The 26354-nt window shown below is 41.0% G+C and overlaps 2 protein-coding genes across 3 annotated transcripts in view; one reads left to right on the top strand and one right to left on the bottom strand.

The window, feature by feature from the left end:
* Window positions 1-17494, bottom strand: part of ETFDH (electron transfer flavoprotein dehydrogenase) — a 44709-nt gene extending 27215 nt beyond the window's left edge. The window contains exon 1 of one of the 2 annotated variants that reach the window (XM_027567236.1): window positions 17254-17494. In XM_027567236.1, the coding sequence (XP_027423037.1) occupies window positions 17254-17287 (34 nt within the window). In that variant the 5' untranslated portion in view covers window positions 17288-17494. Of the gene's footprint in view, window positions 1-16964; window positions 17183-17253 lie in introns of those variants that run through there. The other variant, XM_027567237.1, reaches the window with a different exon arrangement.
* Window positions 17495-17588: 94 nt separating this feature from the next.
* C17H4orf46 (chromosome 17 C4orf46 homolog) lies at window positions 17589-22014 on the top strand. Its single transcript, XM_027567240.1, has 2 exons — window positions 17589-18149; window positions 19431-22014. The coding sequence occupies exons 1-2, from the start codon at window positions 17964-17966 to the stop codon at window positions 19584-19586; spliced, it is 342 nt and encodes a 113-aa protein (XP_027423041.1). The 5' UTR covers window positions 17589-17963; the 3' UTR covers window positions 19587-22014.
* The last annotated feature ends 4340 nt before the right edge of the window (window positions 22015-26354 follow it).

Here is a 26354-nt window from a genome sequence, read left to right as displayed (position 1 = left end):
AGGTATAAAAATTTGTTGATTGAGTATCAGTCCTTTTTATATTCCTTTGTATTGGAGTACTTACTTATGACTGACTCATGCTATTATGAAACAGGTTAGTCCTGTTTTATTGTAATTCTCTGTGAAAAGGCAGGCTAGAGTCATAAATAAGAAGCATTAAAAGGCCAACAAGAGGGAAAGAAAAGCTAAGCCATAGGCTGGGAGGAAATATCTGCAGAAAACATAGCCAATAAAGGGCTGACATACAATATACACGAAAAACTCATTTATCGATAATTCAACAAGAAAGTAAACAGCTCAATTTAAAAACAGGCAAAAAGATCTGGACAGACACCTGGCCAAAACAGTTGTTCAGAAGGAAAATAAGTATAGGAAAAGATGCTAAACACCCCGTTTCATTAGGGAATTGCAAATTAAAACAACTGCAAACTAAAACACCTATTAGAGTGGCCAAAACCCAGAACACGGAGAGCACCACTGAGGAGGTGGAGCAGCAGAACTCATTCATTACTTCTGGGAACGCAAAACCATATAGACACTGCGGAAGACCGTTTGGCAGTTTCTTACAAAGCTAAAAATACTACCCCCCCCCCCCGCTCCTTTAAACTCTTTTATTAAGTAAATACTTTATGATCCAATGTAAGTATTAAAATAACACAATGCTGAATAAAAGGGAAAGTGAAAATGCCCCTTCTCAAAATGTTTCAAGAATAAATGAATGCAGGACTTCCCTGGTGGTCCAGGGGGTTAAGAATCCGCCTTGCAATACAGGGATGTGGGTTCGATTCCTGGTTTGGGAACTAAGATCCCACATGCCGCAGAACAACTAAGCCCATGCCACACCTCCTGAGCCCATGTGCCACAACTACTGGAGTCCATACAAAACAACTAGAGGGCCTGCATGCCACAACTGAGCCCATGTGCCACAACTAGAGAGTCCATGCACCACAACCAAGATCTTGCCTGCAGTAACTAAGACCCTGCTGCTGCTGCTAAGTCCCTTCAGTCGTGTCTGACTGTGCGACCCCACAGACGGCAGCCCACCAGGTTTCCCTGTCCCTGGGATTCTCCAGGCAAGAATACTGGAGTGGGTTGCCATTTCCTTCTCCAATGCATGAAAGTGAAAAGTGAAAGTGAAGTCGCTCAGTTGTGTCCGACTCTTCGCGACCCCATGGACTGCAGCCTACCAGGCTCCTCCGCTCATGGGATTTTCCAGGCAAGAGTACTGGAGTGGGGTGCCATTGCCTTCTCTGAACTAAGACCCTACATAGCCAAATACAAAAATCTGAAAAAAAAGAAAAAATGAGGCCATGCTGCAGCCCCCCTCCTAGCCCTTCCTCCACCTCTGCCTCCTCTAGACGACTCAGGCCCTCTGTCCCTGAGAGGAAGCCATATTCGGTCTCCTTCGAGGGTCCGAGGTGCAGCCATGGCAGACAGTGGGGACACCCATGTGATGGGCAGTGGTAGTGCAGGCCAGGCCTCCACGGGAGCCACGATGGGCGCTGTCGGGAGCGGTGGCCCCATCAGCACGGCCTCAGTGCCTCTGCGGGACCTCGCACTCATCACGCTCATCTTGGAGCAGTTCAAGAACCAGGACCTGTTTGACAGCTTCTGCCAGGACTGCCTGGCCCAGATGGACATCAAGCCAGCTTACCAAAACCAGAGGCAGAAAGTGGATAATTTTGTTGTCAAGACATCTGGATAAGCAGGAATGGAATCCTTCTATGAACAAAAACCAGCTGTAAAATGGTCTGAGGCAGAGTGTGGTTCAGTCAGGGATGTTGGAAGCTGGAGTGGACAGAATTCTTTCTGAGGTGGTGGATCCCAAACTAACCCATATCTTCTGGCCACAAACAGAATGAGCAATTCATGAATTCCTGGCGGCCCAGAAAAAAGAAGTTGTTCCAGCGCTGCCCGCCGCCCCCCACCAATCCCCCTGAGCCTGGAAGCCAAGACCCTCCAGCTTCACTCCAGAAGGCTTCTCTAGAACATGCCTGACACATTTTGGAAGCTCCTTTGAATTAATGGTGAAGAACTGGATTCAATTACTTCATTCAACTTCAGAATGAAGACAAGCCAAGGTCCTCACTGACTTCAGAGTTCAATGCTGACTGTGGGGTGTTCAGACAGGAGAGGGAGCAAGCAGGGCTGTAGGAAAGTGACTGTGTGGGCCCCCGCATGGTGCTGCCATCTGGCCAGCCTGTCCTAGGGGATGACACCCAGCAGACACTACAGCTATATTAAGAAACACCACATCATCTTGGGGGTTGTCCTGAAAGTAACCTTCTTACTTAAGAGACTGTGTAAGCAAAAACTACCATGAATTAACACAGTGAGTCTCAAAGATGCAGTTTAAAAGAATGACAGTAAAGGTTGGCCAGGAGTAGGTATTTGACAATGCTTATTTGATACTGTTTCTCAAAGTTGCAAATCAGAGTGTACAAGCTATTAGCACCAGATAGCTCTAAGACTGTTGCCACCCTCTACATAACTCTTGTAGCTTCTGCTTCCTTTCCACTGCAAAAGGGGTCAAAACATGGGACCCTCCAATGGATGAGGAAATGCAGAGTTGGATGTAGGGAAAAACATTTGCAGACTCTCTGTCCAGGGCTTCTTCCTATCCTGCAAGGCCTAGGAAGTCTTGGGTGTGTTTATTCTCCTGTTTGTGTTTTTTAGAGGGTGAATAAGTGGCTTAAGTTTTATATTAAATCATTTGATACTCTGAAAAAAAAATAAATATAAGATAAATTATATATTCTTTAGAAGAGCATATAGGATCTCTTACTATCTGAACCCAGTTTATCTTTTGAAACTATTTCCCAGCATTAATCTATTAAACACATTCCCAAATATTGCATTTTTTTCACATCACTGGGCCCTTTGCTTCGTATTTTGCTGTTTTTCTTAAAAATTATTATTATGGTCAAATATACATAAAATAGGATTTATTATCTTAACCGTTCTTAAGTGGACAACTTGTTATTTTCTTTGTCTGGAATATTAAAAAAAAAAATTTTTTTTTTTTTTGGCTGGGCAGCAAGGCATTCGGGATCCTAGATCCCAGACCAGAGATGGAACCTGTGCCCCCTGCAGTGGAAACGCAGAGCTTTAACCACTGAACTGTCAGGAAATCCCCTCTTTGCCGGGAATTTTCCCTCAGTTTTCTATACTGGTTAAACTTCCTTTGGAAATTTTGAAAACTTTTCTTGATAGTTCTAACCCCCCCTTGCTCTTGTAACACATCGTACAGGATTGTCTTATCTGTCTCCTCTCAGCTCGTGGGTTCCTCAAAGGCAGAGAGGGTCTGATTTATCCTGAAAACCTAGTGCCCGTTGCAGGGGCTGAGCAAAGAAAGTGCTCCATCAACTCTTCCTACACTCCTCTGCATCTCTGATACTTGCTTCTGAAGCTAAACATGCTCTTAACATAGGATCCAGCAATTCCTATTGCATCTGGCATTCACCAAAATGAGTTGAAAATTAACATCCATACAAAAATCCACAAACAAGATGAACAAACTCTAGAGATCTACTGTACAACACTGTACCTATAGTCAATAACATACATTTAAAATTTTGTCCAAAGTGTGTATGTCATGTTGTGTTCTTATCACAATAAAATATACAGAATTTAAAAGATTCACCTGAATGTATACAACATAACTATCGAAACTATCGTAACTATCGAAACTTGGGAGATGTCCTTTAATAGGTGAGTGGATAAACAGACTGTACCCATACAATGGAATGTTAATCAGTGCTAAAAAGAAATGAAGACACTGGAGGAAACGAAAATGCATACTGAAAATGCTACACCCTTTATGATTCCAACTCTATGAATTCTGGAAAAAGGACAGTAAAAGATCAGGTCAGGTGTTCAGAAAGAGGGAGGAAGGGATCAATATGTGGAAAAAGGGGATCTGTGGGGCAGCAAGGCTATTCTGTATGATAATGTTATTAATGGAGGATATGTGTTATTACACATTTGTCAAAACCCACAGAATGTAGGACACAGAGTGAACCTGATATAAATTCTGAACTTTAATGTATCAATACTGGCTCCCCAAGTGTGACCCATGTACCACACCAATGCAAGATGTTAGCAGGGAATGGGAGAAAGTTAGAAGGAAATGCTGTGTACTTTCTGCTTGATTTTTTGTTTTTAATCTAAAGCTGCTAAAAGAAATAACAGTTATTAACTGAAGAAACAAAAAAGACAACACAGAATAAGGCAGCGGCTAAGAGAGTTCCAGAAAAACATCCATTTCTGCTTTACTGACTATGCCAAAGCCTTTGACTGTGTGGATCACAATAAACTGTGGGAAATTCTGAAAGAGATGGGAATACCAGACCACCTGACCTGCCTCTTGAGAAATCTGTATGCAGGTCAGGAAGCAACAGTTAGAACTGGACCTGGAACAACAGATTTGTTCCAAATAGGAAAAGGAGTACGTCAAGGCTGTATATTGTTACCCTGCTTATCTAACTTCTATGCAGAGTACATCATGAGAAACGCTGGGCTGTAAGAAGCACAAGCTGGAATCAAGATTGCCGGGAGAAATATCAATAACCTCAGATATGCAGATGATATCACCTTTATGGCAGAAAGTGAAGAGGAACTAAAAAGTCTCTTGATGAAAGTGAAAGAGGAGAGTGAAAAGTTGGCTTAAAGCTCAACATTCAGAGAACGAAGATCATGGCATCTGGTCCCATCACTTCATGGGAAATAGATGGGGAAACAGTGCAAACAGTGTCAGACTTTATTTTGGGGGGCTCCAAAATCACTGCAGATGGTGACTGCAGCCATGAAATTAAAAGACGCTTACTCCTTGGAAGGAAAGTTATGACCAACCTAGATAGCATATTCAAAAGCAGAGACATTACTTTGCCAACAAAGGTCCGTCTAGTCAAGGCTCTGGTTTTTCCTGTGGTCATGTATGGATGTGAGAGTTGGACTGTGAAGAAGGCTGAGCGCCAAAGAATTGATGCTTTTCAACTGTGGTGTTGGAGAAGACTCTTTTGAGAGTCCTTGGACTGCAAGGAGATCCAACCAGTCCATTCTGAAGGAGATCAGCCCTGGGATTTCTTTGGAAGGAATGATGCTAAAGCTGAAACTCCAGTACTTTGGCCACCTCATGTGAAGAGTTGACTCATTGGAAGAGACTCTGATGCTGGGAGGGATTGGGGGCAGGAGGAGAAGGGGACGACAGAGGATGAGATGGCTGGATTGCATCACTGACTCGATGGACCTGAGTCTGGGTGAACTCCGGGAGTTGGTGATGGACAGGGAGGCCTGGCGTGCTGCGATTCAGGGGGTCACAAAGAGTCCGACACAACTGAGCGACTGAACTGAACTGAAGTGAACAGACTCTGGAGTTTGTCTAGACTGTGTTTGAATTCAGCAAGTTATGAACTCTCCCCACTTCATCAGCTCTGAAGTTTATTGTCAACCTTTGCCTAGAAAATACTATTGCGCAGGACCCAGTACGTCTCACACAAAGCAAGTGACTAATACACATCTGTTAACCTGACAGGTACCCTCCTAATTACAAGTGACTAATACACATTTGTTAACCCGATAGGTACCTTCCTAATTACAATTTTAAATGTCATCCAGCAATTTGCAAATCTCTGCTTTATTTTCCTAAAACTAATTCCTGGATTATAATGATAATGATGAGGCCTTTCTCAGTTTTTGTCTCTTATAGTGAAGCATCTGTCTGCATGTGAATGAGTTTCTAAACATGGAACAAAAACAGTAAATCTCAACAAAGGTTTTTGCATTTTGGATTTGGAGTATATAATAAAATTTATATTTTCATGGGCATATAGAACAGTTATGAATTTTCAATTTTATTACCACATGGTACTCTTTATAACTTTATGAGACCTGTGGCACAGCCTCAATCCTCATTTACAACAGAGAGAGAGAAATTCAGATGACCCCAGTCAACCCAGTCTCTATCCTTCCAACACCAGTCAAACTCTGAGGCTACAACTGGATTTGACCTTGTCTCTGAAGTTATAGGACCTGAAACTAGCTGTTTCCTTCCTCCTTCCCTTCTTCCTCTCGCTTTCCTTCTTTTCTGATTAAAAGGAGATGTTGGCCTGGCAAAGGCTAATTATTTATATTCTTAAGACCTCAACTGCATAACTGATTTATTTTTATGCTTCATGCTTTCCAATAAAATGAATTTTTAAAAAAGTAAAACCTAGCATCAGACAATCAATTAGATTATGATGAACGCAGGAGGGGAAGGGGTTTGAAGCACTGACCCCTAAAGCCTCTTAAACACTAGAAATCTGTTTTCTGAGAGTCACTCTTTTATTAAAAAAAAAGTCAAGATATTAATTTTCTCTACTTGCAAACAGCATACTAAAAAGTGTAATATTGGGAATAACTTTTTAAAATCTACATATCCCTTCACCTTTACTAAATCTTAAAAAAAAAAAAAAAAGGCAAATAAAGATATTATAGGAGAGCTCAGTTCCAGAACTCAAATAGAGTATTATCATCATTTAAAAGAATACTTATTTATTATAAAAATACATTTTTTTGATGCATTGTAATTGAGCATACAGAAGTTATCATTTGCTTTTGAAATCTGATGGTTTGGTCCCAGACAAAATTGTAATTCCATTGCTTATATAGCTAATAATTTTCTTAAAAATATCTGGAACTGGGTAGTTTAATTTCCTTCAGGGGGTTAAAGAAAGTCACAACCTTTACTCCTTTTTTGAATACAAATCTGACACTTAACTTTAGAGATTTAAACACTTAGACACCTTGGCTAAATTTTGGTAGAGAAGTGAGGTCAAAAAGTTCAGAGAACTCATAATATCACGATACAAAATCACACTGATGGGAATTCTGTGTCCATTTCTTTGATGTCTGTAGTCCTAACACCAGGCCATGAAAACAGCAATGATTTAGCTGCTGCTGCTACTGCTAAGTCGCTTCAGTAGTGTCTGACTCTCTGTGACTCCATAGATGGCAGCCCACCAGGCTCCTCTGTCCATGGGATTCTCCAGGCAAGAATACTGGAGTGGGTTGCCATTTCCTTCTCCAATGCATGCATGCACGCTAAGTCACTTCAGTCGTGTCCGACTCCGTGCAACCCCATGGACAGCAGCTCACCAGGCTCCTCTGATCACAGGATTCTCTAGGCAAGAATACTGGAGTGGGTTGCCCTTTCCATCTCCAGCAATGATTTAGAGACCCAATGAAAATAGAAACAGTAATTCTGGTGGGATCTGGATAGCACCTGACCCAAGAATGATTTCAATTAAATTAAGAGGAGGGCAGATTGCATCTGATTACTCTGAAATTTTGAAAAACATAAAGCATATTGTGGACAAAAAATGTCACCTGCTAATCTCAGTAAACAAAAGATGTTGTGGCCATCAAGCGATCAGCCATAGCAGCTGCCTCCAACAGTACAACCCTGAGGGGATTCAGAATGGAGAAAAGCAAGGTGCTGGCCCTAGATAGTAAAGATGCTTGTCAAAGGAATAACTGCAATGAGCCGACTCTCGCATCTTCCCATACAGAGAAAAGTGCTAAATTCATTAATTTGAGATGTCTAGTTTTCTCTAATTAGTAACCTTTTCATGTTCCAGCTACCTGTTTTTTCTGTTTTCACTCCCCCAGCCCTAAACTCCTGTATATCCTGGCTATTCCCCTAACTCTCTGAAACAGTCCTTCAGAGCTATCTCAGAGGCTGTCTCCTGGGTTTAAGTCCTCAGCATTTCTGTTGATCATATCAGGCTTCCCTCGTGGTTCAGTGGTAAAGAATCTGACTGCAAATGCAGGAGACGTGGGTTCAATTCCTGAGTCAGGAAGATACCCTGGAGAAGGAAATGGCAACCCACTCAAGTATTCTTGCCTGGGAAACCCCATGGACAGAGGAGCCTGGTGGGCCACAGCCCATGGGGTTGCAAAGAGTCAGACATGACTTAGCAACTGAGCATGCACTCATGTCTGTTGAATAAAACATAACTCTCAACTTTTAGGTTTTGCCCTTCACCCCACAGCCCTCACTAGTTGACCCGATTAGTTGGTGACCACAAAAGGACCTAGAGCTGACTTCTCTCCTTCACCTGAACTCTACGAGGAATGAGAGCCTTGGTACCAGTAGTGGCCTCTTCTGCTCACCCACCTCCTTGGAGAGTCAAGATGAATCCAGGTGACTCTTTCCTGGTTCTAGGAGCTCCAGATTATTGGTTGATGATTCTGAGTTTTATCTGGAGAAGTATAATAGGTACCTAGCTCCCCAGTTGACAGATGTTGAGTTGAAAGCTCCCTGGCTGAAAGACACTGAGTGGACTGGGTGATTAAGTGAGAGGCTGGCCTAATATCTTTGCCTCCAATTAACATTCCAGCTAGGTTTATCTACATACAAAACTTATACTTCCAAGTATTTACTTAATTGGGAATTATAGGAAATCACGCCTTGAAAATGACTAAGATGGGGTTGTTTCATTGTGTACAGAGTTAAGTCAGAGAAAGCCAGCTTGATAAAACATCTTTTCAGAATTCCCTTAAAGAAATAAAAGTCCTCTAGGAGGAACTTGCATTTCTCTTTCTGTGTCTTTGCCTACTTGCCTAAATGCCTACTTGATCTTTGGTGTTGTATGGGGGTGTATGTGTGTGTGTCCTGAAAGTTGGTCTCTGCCTTCCAGAAGGTACACATATGTTGTACATCTGTCAGCCAATAGAACAGACTGAGATTCTGCACAGTCTGTTGTCCACTGGGCCAACTCTCAGGGACTTTGCAATCTTAATCTTTATTGTGTCAGCCTTCATTTTCTTAGACTATTTTGGGGAGTAAAGCTTCTGGATCTTGTTTAGGTGGCATTCTTCACACTCTTGTGGGGAAGCCTCTTGCATCTTATATGTTTGAGTCACTTTTAACATATAGCTCATTAAGGGCCAGATGATGATCTTTTAATTGGAAAAATTTTTAAATTGGTAAATTTTTAGAGAGCTCTCATAACAAGCACTGTTTTATTGATACCCATGAAAAAAGCAAATTAGAGGATGGGAAAACACATATAATGATTAACCTAAGAACTCCTTTAAAACAAACAAAGAACAAAAGTTTGGGAAGACTTATTTTTGTCTCTGCTTCCCCCTCAATGGGTCTTATAGATGCTAATAAAAGCATTAGAATAATTAATGTTAAGATGAAAGTTAAAAAAAAAAAAACTGAAGGGGAAGTCTACAGACTTCTTCCCAAAAAGGTGAAAATTTTTAAGGTACTTGTTCCCCCAAATAAAGAAATCTAGAGATGGTTATTGATAAATGGGATAAATAAGACAGATGTTAATGGGATTAAAGCAAAAGGATTTTATACAACACTAAGAAAAGATGGATGAGCCAAAGGGACACCCTGTTGGTTCCCAATATTAATGAGCCCCAAACAAGTCTGCTCTATTTACCCAGTTTAAAAAATATATACCCTTAAAAGGCTGGGGAAAAAATATACTTAGCTACACAGAAGAACTGTACAAAAAAGATCTTCACAACCCAGATAATCACGATGGTATGATCACTCACCTAGAGCCAGACATCCTGGAATGTGAAGTCAAGTGGGCCTTAGAAAGAATCACTACAAACAAAGCTAGTGGAGGTGATGGAATTCCAACTGAGTTATTTCAAATCCTGAAACATGATGCTGTGAAAGTGCTGCACTCAATATGCCAGCAAATTGGGAAAACTCAGCAGTGGCCACAGGACTGGAAAAGGTCAGTTTTCATTCCAATCCCAAAGAAAGGCAATGCCAAAGAATGCTTAAACTACCGCACAATTGCACTCATCTCACATGCTAGTAAAGTAATGCTCAAAATTCTTCAAGCCAGGCTTCAGCAATACGTGAACCGTGAACTTCTAGATGTTCAAGCTGGTTTTAGAAAAGGCAGAGGAACCAGAGATCAAATTGCCAACATCCACTGGATCATGGAAAAAGCAAAAGAGTTCCAGAAAAACATCTACTTCTGCTTTATTGACTATGCCAAAGCCTTTGACTGTGTGGATCACAAGAAACTGTGGAAAATTCTGAAAGAGACGGGAATACCAGACCACCTGACCTGCCTCTTGAGAAATCTGTATGCAGGTCAGGAAGCAACAGTTAGAACTGGACATGGAACAACAGACTGGTTCCAAATAGGAAAAGGAGTACGTCAAGGCTGTATATTGTCACTCTGCTTATTTAACTTATATGCAGAGTACATCATGAGAAACACTGGGCTAGAAGAAGCACAAGCTGGAATCAAGATTGCCGGGAAAAATATCAATAACCTCAGATATGCTGATGACACCACCCTTATGGCAGAAAGTGAAGAGGAACTAAAAAGCCTCTTGATGAAAGTGAAGGAGGAGAGTACGAAGATGGCTTAAAGCTCAACATTCAGAAAACGAAGATCATGGCATCTGGTCCCATCACTTCATGGGAAATAGATGGAGAAACAGTGTCAGACTTTATTTTTTCGGGCTCCAAAATCACTGCAGATGGTGACTGCAGCCATGAAATTAAAAGATGCTTACTCCTTGGAAGGAAAGTTATGACCAACCTAGATAGCATATTCAAAAGCAGACATATTACTTTGCCAACTAAGGTCCGTCTAGTCAAGGCTATGGTTTTTCCTGTTGTCATGCATGGATGTGAGAGTTGGACTGTGAAGAAGGCCGAGCGCCGAAGAATTGATGCTTTTGAACTGTGGTGTTGGAGAAGACTCTTGAGGGTCCCTTGGACTGCAAGGAGATCCAACCAGTCCATTCTAAAGGAGCTCAGTCCTGGGTGTTCTTTGGAAGGAATGATGCTAAAGTTGAAACTCCATTACTTTGGCCACCTCATGCGAAGAGTTGACTCACTGGAAAAGACTGTGATGCTGGGAGGGATTGGGGGCAGGAGGAGAAGGGGACGACAGAGGATTAGATGGCTGGATGGCATCATCGACTCGATGGACGTGAGTCTGGGTGAACTCCGGGAGTTGGTGATGGACAGGGAGGCCTGGTGTGCTGCGTTCATGGGGTCACAAAGAGTCGGACACGACTGAGCAACTCCTGCCCCCAATCCCTCCCAGCATCAGAGTCTTTTCCAGTGAGTCAACTCTTCCCATGAGGTGGCCAAAGTACTGGAGTTTCAGCTTTAGCATCATTCCTTCCAAAGAAATCCCAGGGTTGATCTCCTTCAGAACGGACTGGTTGGATCTCCTTGCAGTCCAAGGGACTCTCAAGAGTCTTCTCCAACACCACAGTTCAAAAGCATCAATTCTTCGGTGCTCAGCCTTCTTCACAGTCCAACTCTCACATCCATACATGACCAAAGGAAAAACCACAGCCTTGACTAGATGGACCTTTGTTGGCAAAGTAATGTCTGTGCTTTTGAATATGCTATCTAGGTTGGTCATAACTTTCCTTCCAAGGAGTAAGCATCTTTTAATTTCATGGCTGCAGTCACCATCTGCAGTGATTTTGGAGCCCCCAAAAATAAAGTCTGACACTGTTTCCACTGTTTCCCTATCTACTTCCCATGAAGTGATGGGACCGGATGCCATGATCTTCGTTTTCTGAATGTTGAGCTTTAAGTCAACGTCTTCACTCTCGTCTTTCACTTTCATCAAGAGGCTTTTTAGTTCCTCTTCACTTTCTGCCATAAGGGTGGTGTCATCAGCATATCTGAGGTTATTGATATTTCTCCCGGCAATCTTGATTCCAGCTTGTGTTTCTTCCAGTTCAGCATTTCTCATGATGTACTCTGCATATAAGTTAAATAAGCAGGGTGACAATATACAGCCTTGACGTACTCCTTTTCCTATTTGGAACCAGTCTGTTGTTCCATGTCCAGTTCTAACTGTTGCTGCCTGACCTAAATACAGGTTTCTCAAGAGGCAGATATGGTGGTCTGGTATTCCCATCTCTTTCAGAATTTTCCACAGTTTCTTGTGATCCACACAGTCAAAGGCTTTGGCATAGTCAATAAAGCAGAAATAGATGTTTTTCTAGAACTCTTTTGCTTTTTCCATGATCCAGTGGATGTTGGCAATTTGATCTCTGGTTCCTCTGCCTTTTCTAAAACCAGCTTGAACATCTGGAAGTTCCTGGTTCACGTATTGCTGAAGCCTGGCTTGAAGAATTTTGAGCATTACTTTACTAGCATTTGAGATGAGTGCAATTGTGTGGTAGTTTGCCAATTAGTTGGGGCAACATTTAGACCAGTTACAAGACTGACAAGAGGGCTTGTGTCCCTTGGCTCAATCCCTCACTAGGGATCTGAGAACCTTTTATACAAAATAGTCAAAATGGTTGGAGAATAAAAGAAAGGAAAGCTTCTATGATTCCTTTTAAGACCAAAGCCTATTGACTGGTTTCTAACTGTCAGCCAAAAGTTGACAGAATTGAGATGAAAGTTTATAAAAATTGGTACGGTTTAAATAGGCTTAATATAAGATGTTTTACATCTCTTTTGCTGAATTATGTTGTGGGATAGACATGTTTCACTGGGCTTCCTCTTCTTGGTATTCTAAGACAGGGTATATGAATCTAGCCCTCAGGAAATATTATTTAAACATGTGAAAGGAAACCAATAGGGTTACCTGAGCCAAGACAATATAAAGTAAAAACTGGGAACTAATATTCAGAGGCTAAAAAAATAATAATAGACATTTTGCTCTGGATCTTACCTATGTACTCAGAAAGAGGGGCTTTGTCAATGCATTATACAAGTTTTTGAAGGCATGACAAATTAAATCCTAAAGTTCTAAAACCCAGGACTCTTTTTTGATTTTCAGTTTAGCTGGAAATCTCTGATACAAAAGCAAATCATAGTAAGTATAGATGGACAAATCAATCTTTTAATATCAGGAGCTACTGTATCTTGCAAGTCTCTACAGATCAGAAATGTAAATACAGCTCCCAAAAAACTGAGACTGAGCCTAATTAGCTCAATCAAATAAAACCTGAACTGGAGGGGGGAAAGTGGGAAAAAGACCTTTTAAAACTCAAACTGTTGGAAAGGTTCCCTCACCCAAAATCTAATTCTTAGCTTCCTTAAGCGTTTATCAAGGACAAATATAAATCTGAAGACCTTTCCACAAATAGTGAAGTATTAATCAGACCAAACAAATTTATCTTATTCCAACTGTTACTTATAAACTTGTGAGTTTATATGGCAATACCTGATTCATAACTAAGTTTTTAGAGTGAATCTATGCGATCTCTAGTTTTGTCTGTTTATGTGTCTGGGTGTACATCACATATGAGATATCTCTGACTCTGGAAAATATGAACAAAATTAAACTTATAAAAGAGGTCTGTGGCGGATTCATTTCGATATTTGGCAAAACTAATATAATTATGTAAAGTTTAAAAATAAAATAAAATTAAAAAAAATAAATTAAAAAAAAAAAAAAAAAGAAAAGTGATATTAAAGGTGCCAAAGATGACTTGTGGCACTAATAACAAAAAAAAAAAAAGAGGTCTATTTAATTGACTTAAAGTAAGTGTTTACAAACTAAATATTTCTAAATATAAAAGCAACTTGTTGGAGGGAATTTGGGGTTCACATGGTCTAGAAAATATTCAATATTAAATTAACATCTGATATTAAAGTTATATTAAGCTCATTGGTTTAGTCAATACAGACATGTCTTACTTTTATTGTATCTAAGTTTACTGAAGGTCAGTAAGTTCATGTCATTTCTGTTATAGAGTTTGTCAATGTGAAAAAAAAATTAATTTGATATGACTTTAAGTTAACCAATAAAGGTAAATGAGATAAAAGTTTTCTGGTGAACTCTTTAGGAATTCTTTTGTTTTGGGTATGTTTATCTTAAAATAGTTTCTTCAGATTTTTGGTAACTTGAATTTTGATAAGTTAAATGATGGTAATTCCTTGAATATCCAGGTCATTTCAAATAAGATAAAATACTGGAACATTAATTGCTAAACAGGTCTGAATTGACCTACTTTTGTTTCCTCACAAGAGGGAAACCAAAGATCTTTGGCTTTATTGGACATATCTTATATCACATAGAATAAAGAAATTATGTTATGAGAAGATACATGTTTCTAGAAGTTATAGAATATCCCAAATGGGAAATGCTGGTTTCACAAACAGTTCATAATCACTTGTTCCTTTTAGGTTTCTGCTAAAGATTAAGGTTTTTAAGGGTTAACATTATAACATGTAATCAAAGCCATTAAAACTATCAAGGGAAGTAGTTCAGTGTATAAGCAAAGTAGGATATATGTTTTCGGCAAAAGAAGATTGAAGAATAGAAATGAACCTGTTGGAACTGTAAGGGTGATTTTGTCCTAGAGCCAGTTATTTCTGGATTAAAAAACTTAAGGAACAAACTAATAAGAATAGAGAAAGTTGTGGAAGGTCTATAGAAAAAGAGCCCTGAAAAAGGAGTTTTGAAAATGGTCAGGCTAGGATTAGATTAAATTTAATAATGTAAATGGATTTTGTAATTAAAAGTAGGCTGGAGTAGGACTGGTCTTGGTTCCTCTCTCTGTTAAGAGAACAAAATTTTCCCTGCTTTTGATAACAGATTGAGTTTCTGTGCCTCTAAATGATCTGTTTTTGCTTTTGAAATATTTTGTCACTTTGGTTAAGTGAATAAGTGTTGTTTCACAATGACCTATGATCCTACTTGACCAGTGTTTTGAAACCTTTTTGATATTTTTGACAAACGTCCCAAATAGCAAATTCTAACTAAAGTCCTTTTGACCTTCAACTAACTCTGGGATACTTCAAAGGAACCCTGATATCGCAGAGAGATATTAAACTAATTAGGTTTATTTATGTTAATGTACATGGGAAACATTGCCACATAAGCGGTGGTGAAGCCATCTAAGGTTAGATGTCATTAATACAGATATTCTAAAGTAAATAAAGAACTCCCACAAATCTGGCATGCCCTGTTATCAATATAATGCTATTAATCATAATTCTAGTTATTATCTTAAAATGCTGTCACAGAAATATCCAAGTTTCTTGTCAACTGCATTGTAATCAGATCTTTAACCATGTCATTTTAAGTATTTTGTCATTTATAGACAATCATTGCTTCACTCTGATACTTTTGTAAAATGAAGATCTTCAAGATTTATAAAAATGACTTTTTGGCAAATACAAATTCCTGATAATTTTCAGATCGTATCACTGAACTGAAAAACCTTTCCTCTTACACTTACCTACAACAAGTTGATAAAGTATACCTTTGTAAATGAAGATGAAACATTATCTTTCTCTCTATGTGATCCCTCCAAAATTTGGCTTGTTCAGCTGGTTCTCCTCTGGATTGGATGGCTTATTTCAACCAGACCACAACTAGTTATACTGATCATTGTTTTAATTTGCTCTCTTGTTGGATTCAAATTACTTATGACTCGTCCCTCTCTCTGCTGCACTATGACCTTATTAATGTTATTAGCTGAATTACTTATATCCTTTCTATTTCATTAGATTTCCTTTGGCATCATCCAATGTTTAACCAGGCCTCCAACAAAATTAATGTCTTAAGACAATTTACATATAGATTAACTCTACACAGAATAATTGTAACAGTGCAATTCAGATATGGGAATAAACGACAAGGGAAAACATCTCCTGGATCATAATAAACTAGTGAGACAGGCACTCCAGAGAATTTTAGATTATCAACAGGGCCTGATCCAAAAATAACACATTGGGTGGCCTATCAACAGAATCTTCGCCTGATCTAGGAATGAACCTTCCTAGCACCAAGGGACAAAAACTGGTCATGAAATTACTCCCAAACGTTGGTCAAATTTATGACTTAGAGGAGGCACTGTGGACAAAGAATATCACCTGCTGTATCAGTAGTTCTCAGCTACTGCAGCCGTCCCTGACTATGTACTCTGAAGGGATTCAGGATGGAGAAAAGCAGGACACTGGGCCTAGATAGTGGAGATGCATATCAAAGGAATGATTTCAATGAGCCCAAACTTTTAAATCTTCCCATACACAGAAAAGCTCTAAATTCATTAACTTGAGATATATATTTTTTAATTAGCAGTAATCTTTTGATGTTCCAACTACCTATTTTGTGTGTTTCACTTGTTTGTTTTTGCAAAAACTCCTATATATCCTGGCTTCTACCTTACCTCTTCAGAGCTGTCCCTCATTATTAAATTTAATTCAGAAAAGCTCTAAATTCATTAACTTGAGATATATATTTTTTAATTAGCAGTAATCTTTTGATGTTCCAACTACCTATTTTGTGTGTTTCACTTGTTTGTTTTTGCAAAAACTCCTATATATCCTGGCTTCTACCTTACCTCTTCAGAGCTGTCCCTCTTAAGAGGCTGTCTCCTGGGCTAAGTGCTCCCTGTGCCTGCTGAGTAAAACATAATCCTCAACCTTTTAGGGTGTGCATTTTTTTTCAGTCAACAGTATTTACACATTAGGTGTCGTAAAACATGCACCAGTAACAGAAACTTTAAATTCCAATTATTTAATACATGGTAGACAAATTTGACAAAATTCTACTTTTGTGAAATTTACATAATAATATCCGTGAATTTGCAATATGTACACTTGTTTATTCTAGAACCAAAATTTAATTTAAATAAACTACGGAAAACATTAAGTCAGTTTTGAGAGATATCTTGGAGTAAATTTTTTTTTAACTGTTTTTAAGTAAAACGAACAAAAACCGTCCAACATCATTCTACCTTTTTTTAAGGTGAAAGGGGAGGTAATGAGGTATTACCAAGTCATCATGATGGTTCTAGGGGCAACCATAACACGATACGCCGTAAATTTTAGACAACACAGAAAAATTCCCGGCTCCAGAGATAACCTGATGACTTGGGTACCATATAAAAGTCAGTGTGACAGAACAGAGTTCAAATTCTTAAGAAAGGAGTAGGACGGCTGCAAGACCCAAGTCAGGAGAGGACCAAGGAGAAAACCTGTGTAATAGCTAATTTACCCATTTTCCAACAAGGCTGTTCCAAGTCTAGGACAACATCTGGGCTTTGGGAAGAGGGTCAGCACCAGGGTTCGGGGAAGATTCCGCTCGGGAGCCGCGTTGACAAGTTTCCTCCGCCCGTGACCTCTGCCCTAGTTGTCAACTTTTTCAATAGGGACAAGCCCGGGGAGGAAACCAGGATCCACCTGGCGCTGATCGCGCGCCCTTGCCCGAGTTCTTCCCTAGCGAGGCGAGCCCGGACTGGCCCGCGACCTTGCCCTGTCAACCCGCGCCCGGCGACCCCGCTCACCCGGGCAGGCCAATCTGGCCAGCAGCACCTGCATGTTCACAGCAGACAGGACGCTGGCCGACGCCGGGGGAGGAGGTTGGGCTTGACTCGTATGGGCGCGGGACCTCTAAGCCACTGGGGGCGCCATCGCCCGCCGAGACGCAAGCAGTCACCACCTGTCTGCTCCGCGGAACGCTCCAGCTTCACCACGCTCCCGCCTGTCTTGTTGTGCGCGGGCGCCACGAGTGACGCGACGCGACGCGATGCGACGCGACGCCCGCAGCGCTTCCGGGTCACGGACCGAAGGGGCAAGGGAAGGGACTCAAAGTCCCAGCGCCGCCCGCGGCGGCAGGCTGAGCGGCGTCTCACCCGGCATGCGCTGAGGGCGCCCGAATGGTTGGGGAGGGGTGGGGGGACCACAAATCCCAGGGTGAATTGCGCGCAGAGTCCCAAGACGGTGAGGCGGAGCGGCGCGCACGGCACCTTGGGAGCTGTGGTCTTCTGCTCCGGAGTCTGGGAGCCCGTTGGGAGGTTTTCCCCTGGAGCGGAGAGCAGCCTCAGGCGAACTCATTGGCATCTGATTGGCTGTCCCGAGAAAGAGACACGGCTTCGCGGTCCCCGGCGGAGAGCCGAGAGGAGGCGGGCCCGCTGGGCTTTGGGCGCGAGCAGTTGAAAGACGGTTGGTATTGGTTCGGCCTCCCAAGTCCGGTCCAGTCGGCCAGCCCCGCTCCATGGCGAACCCTGAAGGGCTGCAGGTTTCCCCGCCGCCGCCGCCGCCCCCTTCTTCTCCTTCGTCTTCAGACACGTCTTCAGCATCTTCCCCCAGCGCCCCGGGGGTTTTGGGCTGGCCGGTTCCGAGCAGGAGCAGCGGCCGACTGGTGGACCCGCTGGAAGAGGTGGAGCTGCAGATCGGAGACGTGAGTGCGGCCGGCGGGTCCGGGCCGTGTCCCGCACGTATTCAAGAGCCGCGTTGGGAGTCCAGGGCATCCCTCTCCCGCCGCGCCCGCGCCGGGTCTTTGTGCCTGGAGGTCTGGTTCCGCTCTCGCGCTGTAACCCGAAACGGCGCAATTTACAAACCCACCGCCCTGCCTAGTCTGCGGGGCTGAGGGCCAGACAGGGATTCCTCTGCTGGGACTTGATCCGTCTCCCTCCCCCTCGCCTTGTTTAGCTGGCCGCCTGCCCAGAGCCTGCTGGCTAGGCGATTATCCTTCTGAGCGGACCCAGTTAGGATGGGTTAGTCCCCGCCCCGTGGTCCAGATTGCTTCCCCTAACAGTACAAAGACCCGTCCTTCTGATGGCCGGGATTCCTGGTCTGAACTGCTCGTGTTGAGTCTCCAGTTTGTAGACGCGCGCGGACACTCACAGCCACCCAGCCACCCATCATACACACAGTCGGGTTTCTCGATTTAAGGTCAAGTGAATGAAGTCTGTAGGGTGTCGTCTTAACCGGGAGATCCTCCTGTGCAGATTGCAAACCGCGGGGTGAACTCCGTTATTCTCTCATTCCTCAGCAAGTATTTGTTGTTTTAAAAAGATGGCTGAAATGCTGACACAGCTTCATCTTTGCTGAACCAGGCTGTTCCAAGTGAGCGTGTAGAATGCAGTGCTGATGTGTTTGTTACTCAGGAACAGTGTTATTTTATACGGTGGGTGAAGAAGGCATTTGATCAAGAAATGAGTTTTCCACCAAGAGTGCCGTGTTTTCTGCATGGGTGTTGTTTTTATTGGTGTTAATTGTGAGCTCAGAATGTCTGTTCTTTGGTTCATACGATTTCATGGTCTGCAGTGTTAAACAGATAAAAATAGCGGAGCAAGTCGCTTCCTCCCATCAGTAAGAGCTGTATCATAAGTCCTTCAAATACTTCTGGTACTTGGTGTCAACGGGCACAAGTCGTCTTGTTGAGCTAAATGAGACTCTAGTGTATTATCACCCGAAAAAGATGCTGACTGGTCATGTCTCATACATAATGTATATCTTTCTAGTAGACATATGTCCTCAAAGCTTATTTAATGTAGAATTTTTTTTTAGGTTCCACTAAAGAGCTGGCGTGTCTTAGTTTGAAGATTTTTAACTTTTTAAAGAAAAGAACTTGGGCATTGGATTCTAAGCTATTTTCAGCCAGGTTCATAAAATAGGGAGAGAATTTAAAAAATAAACTTACATTGTTTGATTTTTTTTTTTTTTTTTTGACTTTCAGGCAGCATTTTCATTAACCAAACTTCTGGAAGCCACATCTGCAGTATCAGCTCAAGTGGAAGAGCTTGCTTTCAAATGTACAGAAAATGCACGTTTCCTTAAAACATGGCGGGACCTCTTGAAAGAAGGCTATGATTCCTTGAAGCCTGACAACTGATTTGACTGTAATAATGCATACCTCCTCATCTATGGTGTTTGCACATGTACCATGGAGACTGGATAATCACACGGTTCTGGATACTGAAGATGAAATTTTTCTTGTTTTTTTTCATTTTGTGTAAACAGAATGCTGATGTTATTTTTGAGGCTGATTCATATTTGTTTATCTTTAAACACTTTCTGTTCTCTGAACTTTCAAAGAATCTTTTATGAAAGTTATCAGTAGATAATAATGCCACAGTGTTACCAGTAGCAAACTAGGTGGGCCATTATGCTCTTCTATTTGCAAGAAGATGCCAAGAATAGCAGAATTTGAAATTGAGCTTTATTTATGGCCCAAAGAAGGTAAACTTTCATGTTACCAATGTTAGATTTAGCTCCACTGGGCTAAGTTCCCTAGAACCAATGATTGTGTCTTACTTACGTATTTCCATCAACCTAAAACACTGTTACACAACAGTCACTAGATGTTTGTTAAATAAGAGTTGACAGCATAATTAAAAGCTGCTTTTTCTTCTTAATTTTAGCATAAGGATGTTAATTGTTTCTTGAAAAAGTATTTGAGTCAGAACCTCACTGACTTGAAGGAAAATGTTATCTTTTTTTTTTAAACAGGAATTTGAACTTTGATAACAACTTTTAAAAATACATGATAAATATTTTTCGCCCCTCTGTGATGCTTTTCAAAAAAACTTTTACTGAAGCCTATCTTGAAAAAAAATACATATTTTTTTCCCCTCTATTTCTGAGGTTAACTGCTTTTATGGATATTTCTTATATTCACTGTTTTGTATGTTTAATTGTTCTCCTTAAAGTGCCTTATCAAAATTATGGCTTTGTATTATTACTTTTGGAGCTTGGCAGGTAATAATTTTAAATTCTGAATGTAATAATTCTAAACAAGTACTTTAAAAAAATGCATCAAATTTAAATGATGTAATTATTTTCATATTATTTGATCTTCATGACAATGCTCTGTTTTACGTCTCATATCAAATGTTGTGCACACGTGCTCTCTCTCTTTTGGTGAGTTTGTGTCATATGTATCGATGATTAAGCCAACTAATTCTCTGTTGTGTGACTTCTGGACATATCTGATGCAGCATCTTAATTCTTGTAGCTGTGGAGGTATGCACAGAACTACACTTCCAAGCCCCACAATGGGCCTGTGAAAGGGGACACATGGATGGGCAAAGGATAGTTTTATTTAACATATTAAGTCACAGTTCTTGATTAATTTTTTATGTTAAAGATAACACTTGTGGCGTGTTGCTATACCAAAGAGATGCTTATTTTGATGTTAGAAAAATATTTTTCTTATGTGTCATGAAAATTGCAATTTGTAAAATCTATAAAAATAAGCTTGTTCAAAGCAAATGTTATTTTCATTTCTTCAGGTTCATTATTTTAAAACTTTGTTGAAATATTTCAAACTTAAGAGGAAAGGTGAATCACTTAAAGAACACCCGTATATTTCCACCATGCAGATTTAATAAATGTTAGCATTTGGTTATGTTTTCTTTAGATCTATGAACATATTAATATGTAAGTGTTAGATGCATTTGAAACTTATTTTATTACCTTTTGATTCCATCCCTTTCTCCCCAGAGATAACCTCTGTCCTAGAGGGATTAAATATTCTAGTTTGTGTTTTTATGTTTTTAATACACATATGTGTTATCAAAACACTACAAAGTACTATCTTGAAACTAATAATATTGACTGTATGTCAAATAAAAAAAAATACTATTTTGTGTGTGTAGTAACCAGCCTCCAGAGGGCCCCAGTGGTCTTCTTCTGATATTCCTTTCTTATAGATAGTCCCCCACACTGAATAGCGCTGCCTCCTGTAAGTACAGGACACTGAGGAAATGCGGTATGATTTCGCAGGCAATACCTTTTGCCCGTTTTTCTGTTATGTTTTGTCTTTTCCGTATGGATTTACAGCTATTACATATTTTCGATACTACATAATGCTCTGTTATGTATGTTTCAACTGTCTTGAAGTCTATGGTGTATCCTTGTATTTGATTATAGAGTCTTCTTAAATAAACATTTTTAATTTTAATGTAATCTCACCAGTCTTTCATAATAGTGTTTTCTGAGTCTTGTCTAGCAGATGTTATAGAGATACTCTCCTGTACATCTTTCCAAAAGTTTTTAGTGTTTTTAGTGTTTAGATGTTTAGTCCACCTGAATTTCTTTTGGCTTGTGGTTTAGTTCTTGGGTTTTGTTTTATTTATTTTTGTATGTGTATAGCTGTTCCTCCAAATACCATGTTTCAGATGCTATATGTCATTCAGTTACCGTACAAATGACTTGGTCTGAGTTCTGCATTCATTCTTTTGATCTGTTTGCTTCATCTCGTGCCAAGATTCTCTGTAACTCCCCCTGGTTTAGCTGTATCATAAATGTGATCTGTACTACTTTGGTCTTCGTGTGTGTGAGTTCCTCTCCCTGCCTGCCCCACCCCCCAACATATGTTTTTCTAAGGTAGAAAAATCATGTTAATTGATTTCTAATTTTATTTAATTGCCATTTGCTTGGGTTAACCCCCAATTTCAGGCAGTGAGCCTTCTGAGGACACTTAATTCCTCTTGCAAAACTCATAGCTGCCATTGTTTGGAGTCCACAGGCCCAGAGCTCAGCTCTGCTCAGTTTCTGTTGCCATGTGTAGTCCACAGAGAAGCTCATCTTATTTTCAAGAGTGACTTAAAAAAAATCATCCCTTTTTATATTTCTTTTTGCTCCGCTTCATGGGAGAGATGGGGAAGGAGGTCAAAACGTAAACATTTTGTCTTACTTAAAGACAAAAAATTTTAAAACTTAGTAGTTCATTGCCAGATCTACATAAACCTCAGAGGACAACTTAATGTTCTGGACTGATGTAGACTTTTAAGAGCCTCAAGAGGATGATGTCAGTAAAATGGAATTTTTAATATTAAAATAGTGTGTTTAGTTTCAAAAATTCTGAGCATGAAATACATGCCAAACAATGTTAGGTTTATAAATATTATTTCATGTAACCATATTAGCTCTTTGAGGAAAGTGATATTATTCCTATCTATAGAAAACAGGCTGAAGTGAAATAATTTGCCTGAGGGTCTCCAACACCAAAACCAATATGCTTGTCTATACTATGCCTTGCTACCTATCTCTTGGTTAACCTTATTAATATTCAAGGCTGTGATTTTACTTAGTTTCCCCATATGTGATAGTTTATGTGTCAACTTGACTGGATCACAGGGTACCCATATGTTTTGTCAAACATTAAGGGTATTTGTGTGAAGGTGTTTTTGGATGAGATTAACAATTCAGTTAGTAGACTGAATAAAACAGATTGCCCTCCATAATGTGGGTGGGCCTCATGCAATCAGTAGAACCATGGACCTTCCTGCCTGATGACCTTTGAACTGGGCCATTGGCTTTTCCTGGTTCTACAGTAGCTTCTGGCTTTTGGACTTGAACTGGGATATTGGCTTTGCAGGTTTTTGGACTTGCCAGTCTCCATAATCTCATGAGCCAATTCTTTGTAATAAATCTCTTTGCATATGTAAATATATATATTTTTGTTGAAAGTACAACATTCTTCATGTAAAAAATGTATTATTTCATGTAAGAATGGAGAAGGCAATGGCAACCCACTCTAGTATTCTTGCCTAGAGAATTCCATGGATGGAGGAGCCTGGTGGGCTGCTGTCTGTGAGGTCGCATAGAGTTGGACACAACTGAAGCAACTTAGCAGCAGCAGCATATAAGAACAGAAAGGACTCAGACCTGGCTTCAGTAATGATGACATACAGGCTTAGTTGCCCCACAACCTGTGGGGTCTTCCCAGTTCAGTTCAGTTCAGTTGCTCAGTTGTGTCCGACTCTGCGACCCTATGAATCACAGCACGCCAGGCCTCCCTGTCCAACACCAACTCCTGGAGTTCACTCAGACTCACGTCCATCGAATCAGTGATGCCGTCCAGCCATCTCATCCTCTGTCGTCCCCTTCTCCTCCTGCCCCCAATCCCTCTCAACATCAGAGTCTTTTCCAATGAGTCAACTCTTAACATGAGGGGCCAAAGTACTGGAGTTTCAGCTTTAGCATCATTCCTTCCAATGAACACCCAGGGCTGATCTCCTTCAGAATGGACTGGTTGGATCTCCTTGCAGTCCAAGGGACTCTCAAAAGAGTCTTCTCCAACACCGCAGTTCAAAAGCATCAATTCTTTGGCACTCAGCTTTCTTCACAGTCCAACTCTCACATCCATACATGACCATTGGAAAAACCATAGCCTTGACTAGACAGACCTTTGTTGGCTAAGTAATATCTCTGCTTTTGAATACGCTATCTAGGTTTGTCATAACTTTCCTTCCAAGGAGTAAGAGTCTTTTAATTTCATGGCTGCAATCACCATCTGCAGTGACTTTGGAGCCCAAAAAATAAAGTCTGACACTGCTTCCACTGTTTCCCCATCTACTTCCCATGAAGTGATGGGACCAGATGCCATGATCTTAGTTTTCTGAATGTTGAGCTTTAAGCCAACCTTTTCACTCTCCTCTTTCACTTTCATTAAGAGGCTCTTTAGCTCCTCTTCACTCTCTGCCATAAGCAGGGATCAAATCCATGTCCCCTGCATTGGCAGGTGGATTCTTAACCACTGGACCACCAGGGAAGCCCTTAGAACTTGTTTTCGCCCAAGAAGTTACCCTGTACTTCTCAGGTATCATCTCTCCAACCCCTCTACCCTGGTAACCTCTGATCTACTTTCTGTCTGAATTTGCTTATTCTAGGTATTTCATGTAAGTGGAATCATATAGTTATTTCAACTTTATGTGTCTGGCTTATTTCACATTCATTATGTTCTAGCATATGTCAGAATTCATTCCTTTTTGTGGTTGAATAATATTCCATTGTGTGTGTACACCACATTTTGTTATCTGTTCATCAGTTGTTGGGCACTTGGGTTGCTTCTATCTTTTTGCAACTATGAATAATGCTATGATGAGTATTTTCAAACAAGTATCTGAATCCTGTTTTCTTTTGGGTTTATACCCAAGAGTGAAATTGCTGTATCACATGGGAATTCTATGATAAACTTTTATAGAACAACCAAATGGTTTTCTACAATGACTGCATCATTTTATATTCCCACCAGCAATGTAGGGGCTTCCCAGGTGGCTCAGTCAGTCAGTTCAATCACTCAGTCGTCTCTAACTCTTTGCGACCCCATGAACTGCAGCACGCCAGGCCTCCATGTCCATCACCAACTCCCGGAGTTCACCCAGACTCACGTCCATCGAGTCAGTGATGCCGTCCAGCCATCTCATCCTCTGTCGTCCCCTTCTCCTCCTGCCCCCAATCCCTCCCAGCATCAGAGTCTTTTCCAGTGAGTCAACTCTTTGCATGAGGTGGCCAGAGTACTGGAGTTTCAGCTTTAGCATCATTCCTTCCAAAGAAATCCCAGGGCTGGTCTCCTTCAGATTGGACTGGTTGGATCTCCTTGCAGTCCAAGGGACTCTCAAGAGTCTTCTCCAACACCACAGTTCAAAAGCATCAATTCTTTGGCGCTCAGCCTTCTTCACAGTCCAATTCTCACATCCATACATGACCACAGGAAAAACCACAGCCTTGACTAGACGAACCTTTGTTGGCAAAGTCATGTCTCTGCTTTTGAATATGCTGTCTAGGTTGGTCATAACTTTCCTTCCAAGGAGGAAGCGTCTTTTAATTTCATGGCTGCAATCACCATCTGCAGTGATTTTGGAGCCCCCAAAAATAAAATCTGACACTGTTTCCACTGTTTCCCCATCTATTTCCCATGAAGTGATGGGACCGGATGCCATGATCTTCGTTTTCTGAATGTTGAGCTTTAAGCCAACTTTTTCGCTCTCCACTTTCACTTTCATCAAGAGGCTTTTTAGTTCCTCTTCACTTTCTGCCATAAGGGTGTGTCATCTGCATATCTGAGGTTATTGATATTTCTCCCGGCAATCTTGATTCCAGCTTGTGTTTCTTCCAGTCCAACGTTTCTCATGATGTACTCTGCATATAAGTTAAATAAGCAGGGTGACAATATACAGCCTTGACGTACTCCTTTTCCTATTTGGAACCAGTCTGTTGTTCCATGTCCAGTTCTAACTGTTGCTTCCTGACCTGTATACAGATTTCTCAAGAGGCAGGTCAGGTGGTCTGGTATTCCCATCTCTTTCAGAATTTTCCACAGTTTCTTGTGATCCACACAGTCAAAGGCTTTGGCATAGTCAATAAAGCAGAAATAGATATTTTTCTGGAACTCTCTTGCTTTTTCCATGATCCAGCGGATGTTGGCAATTTAATCTCTGGTTCCTCTGTCTTTTCTAAACGCAGCTTGAACATCAGGAAATTCACGGTTCACATATTGCTGAAGCCAGGCTTGGAGAATTTTGAGCATTACTTTACTAGCGTGTGAGATGAGTGCAATTGTGCGGTAGTTTGAGCATTCTTTGGCATTGCCTTTCTTTGGGATTGGAATGAAAACGGACCTTTTCCAGTCCTGTGGCCACTGCTGTTTTCCAAATTTGCTGGCATATTGAGTGCAGCACTTTCACAGCATCATCTTTCAGGATTTGAAATAGCTCAATTGGAATTCCATCATCTCCACTAGCTTTGCTCATAGTGATTCTTTCTAAGGCCCACTTGACTTCACATTCCAGGATGTCTGGCTCTAGGTCAGTGATCATACCATCGTGATTATCTGGGTCGTGAAGATCTTTTTTGTATAGTTCTTCTGTGTATT

The sequence above is a fragment of the Bos indicus x Bos taurus genome, chromosome 17 (assembly GCF_003369695.1).
Source record: "Bos indicus x Bos taurus breed Angus x Brahman F1 hybrid chromosome 17, Bos_hybrid_MaternalHap_v2.0, whole genome shotgun sequence".
Classification (NCBI taxonomy): Eukaryota; Metazoa; Chordata; class Mammalia; order Artiodactyla; family Bovidae; genus Bos; species Bos indicus x Bos taurus.
This window is presented reverse-complemented; position numbering and strand designations above follow the sequence as displayed.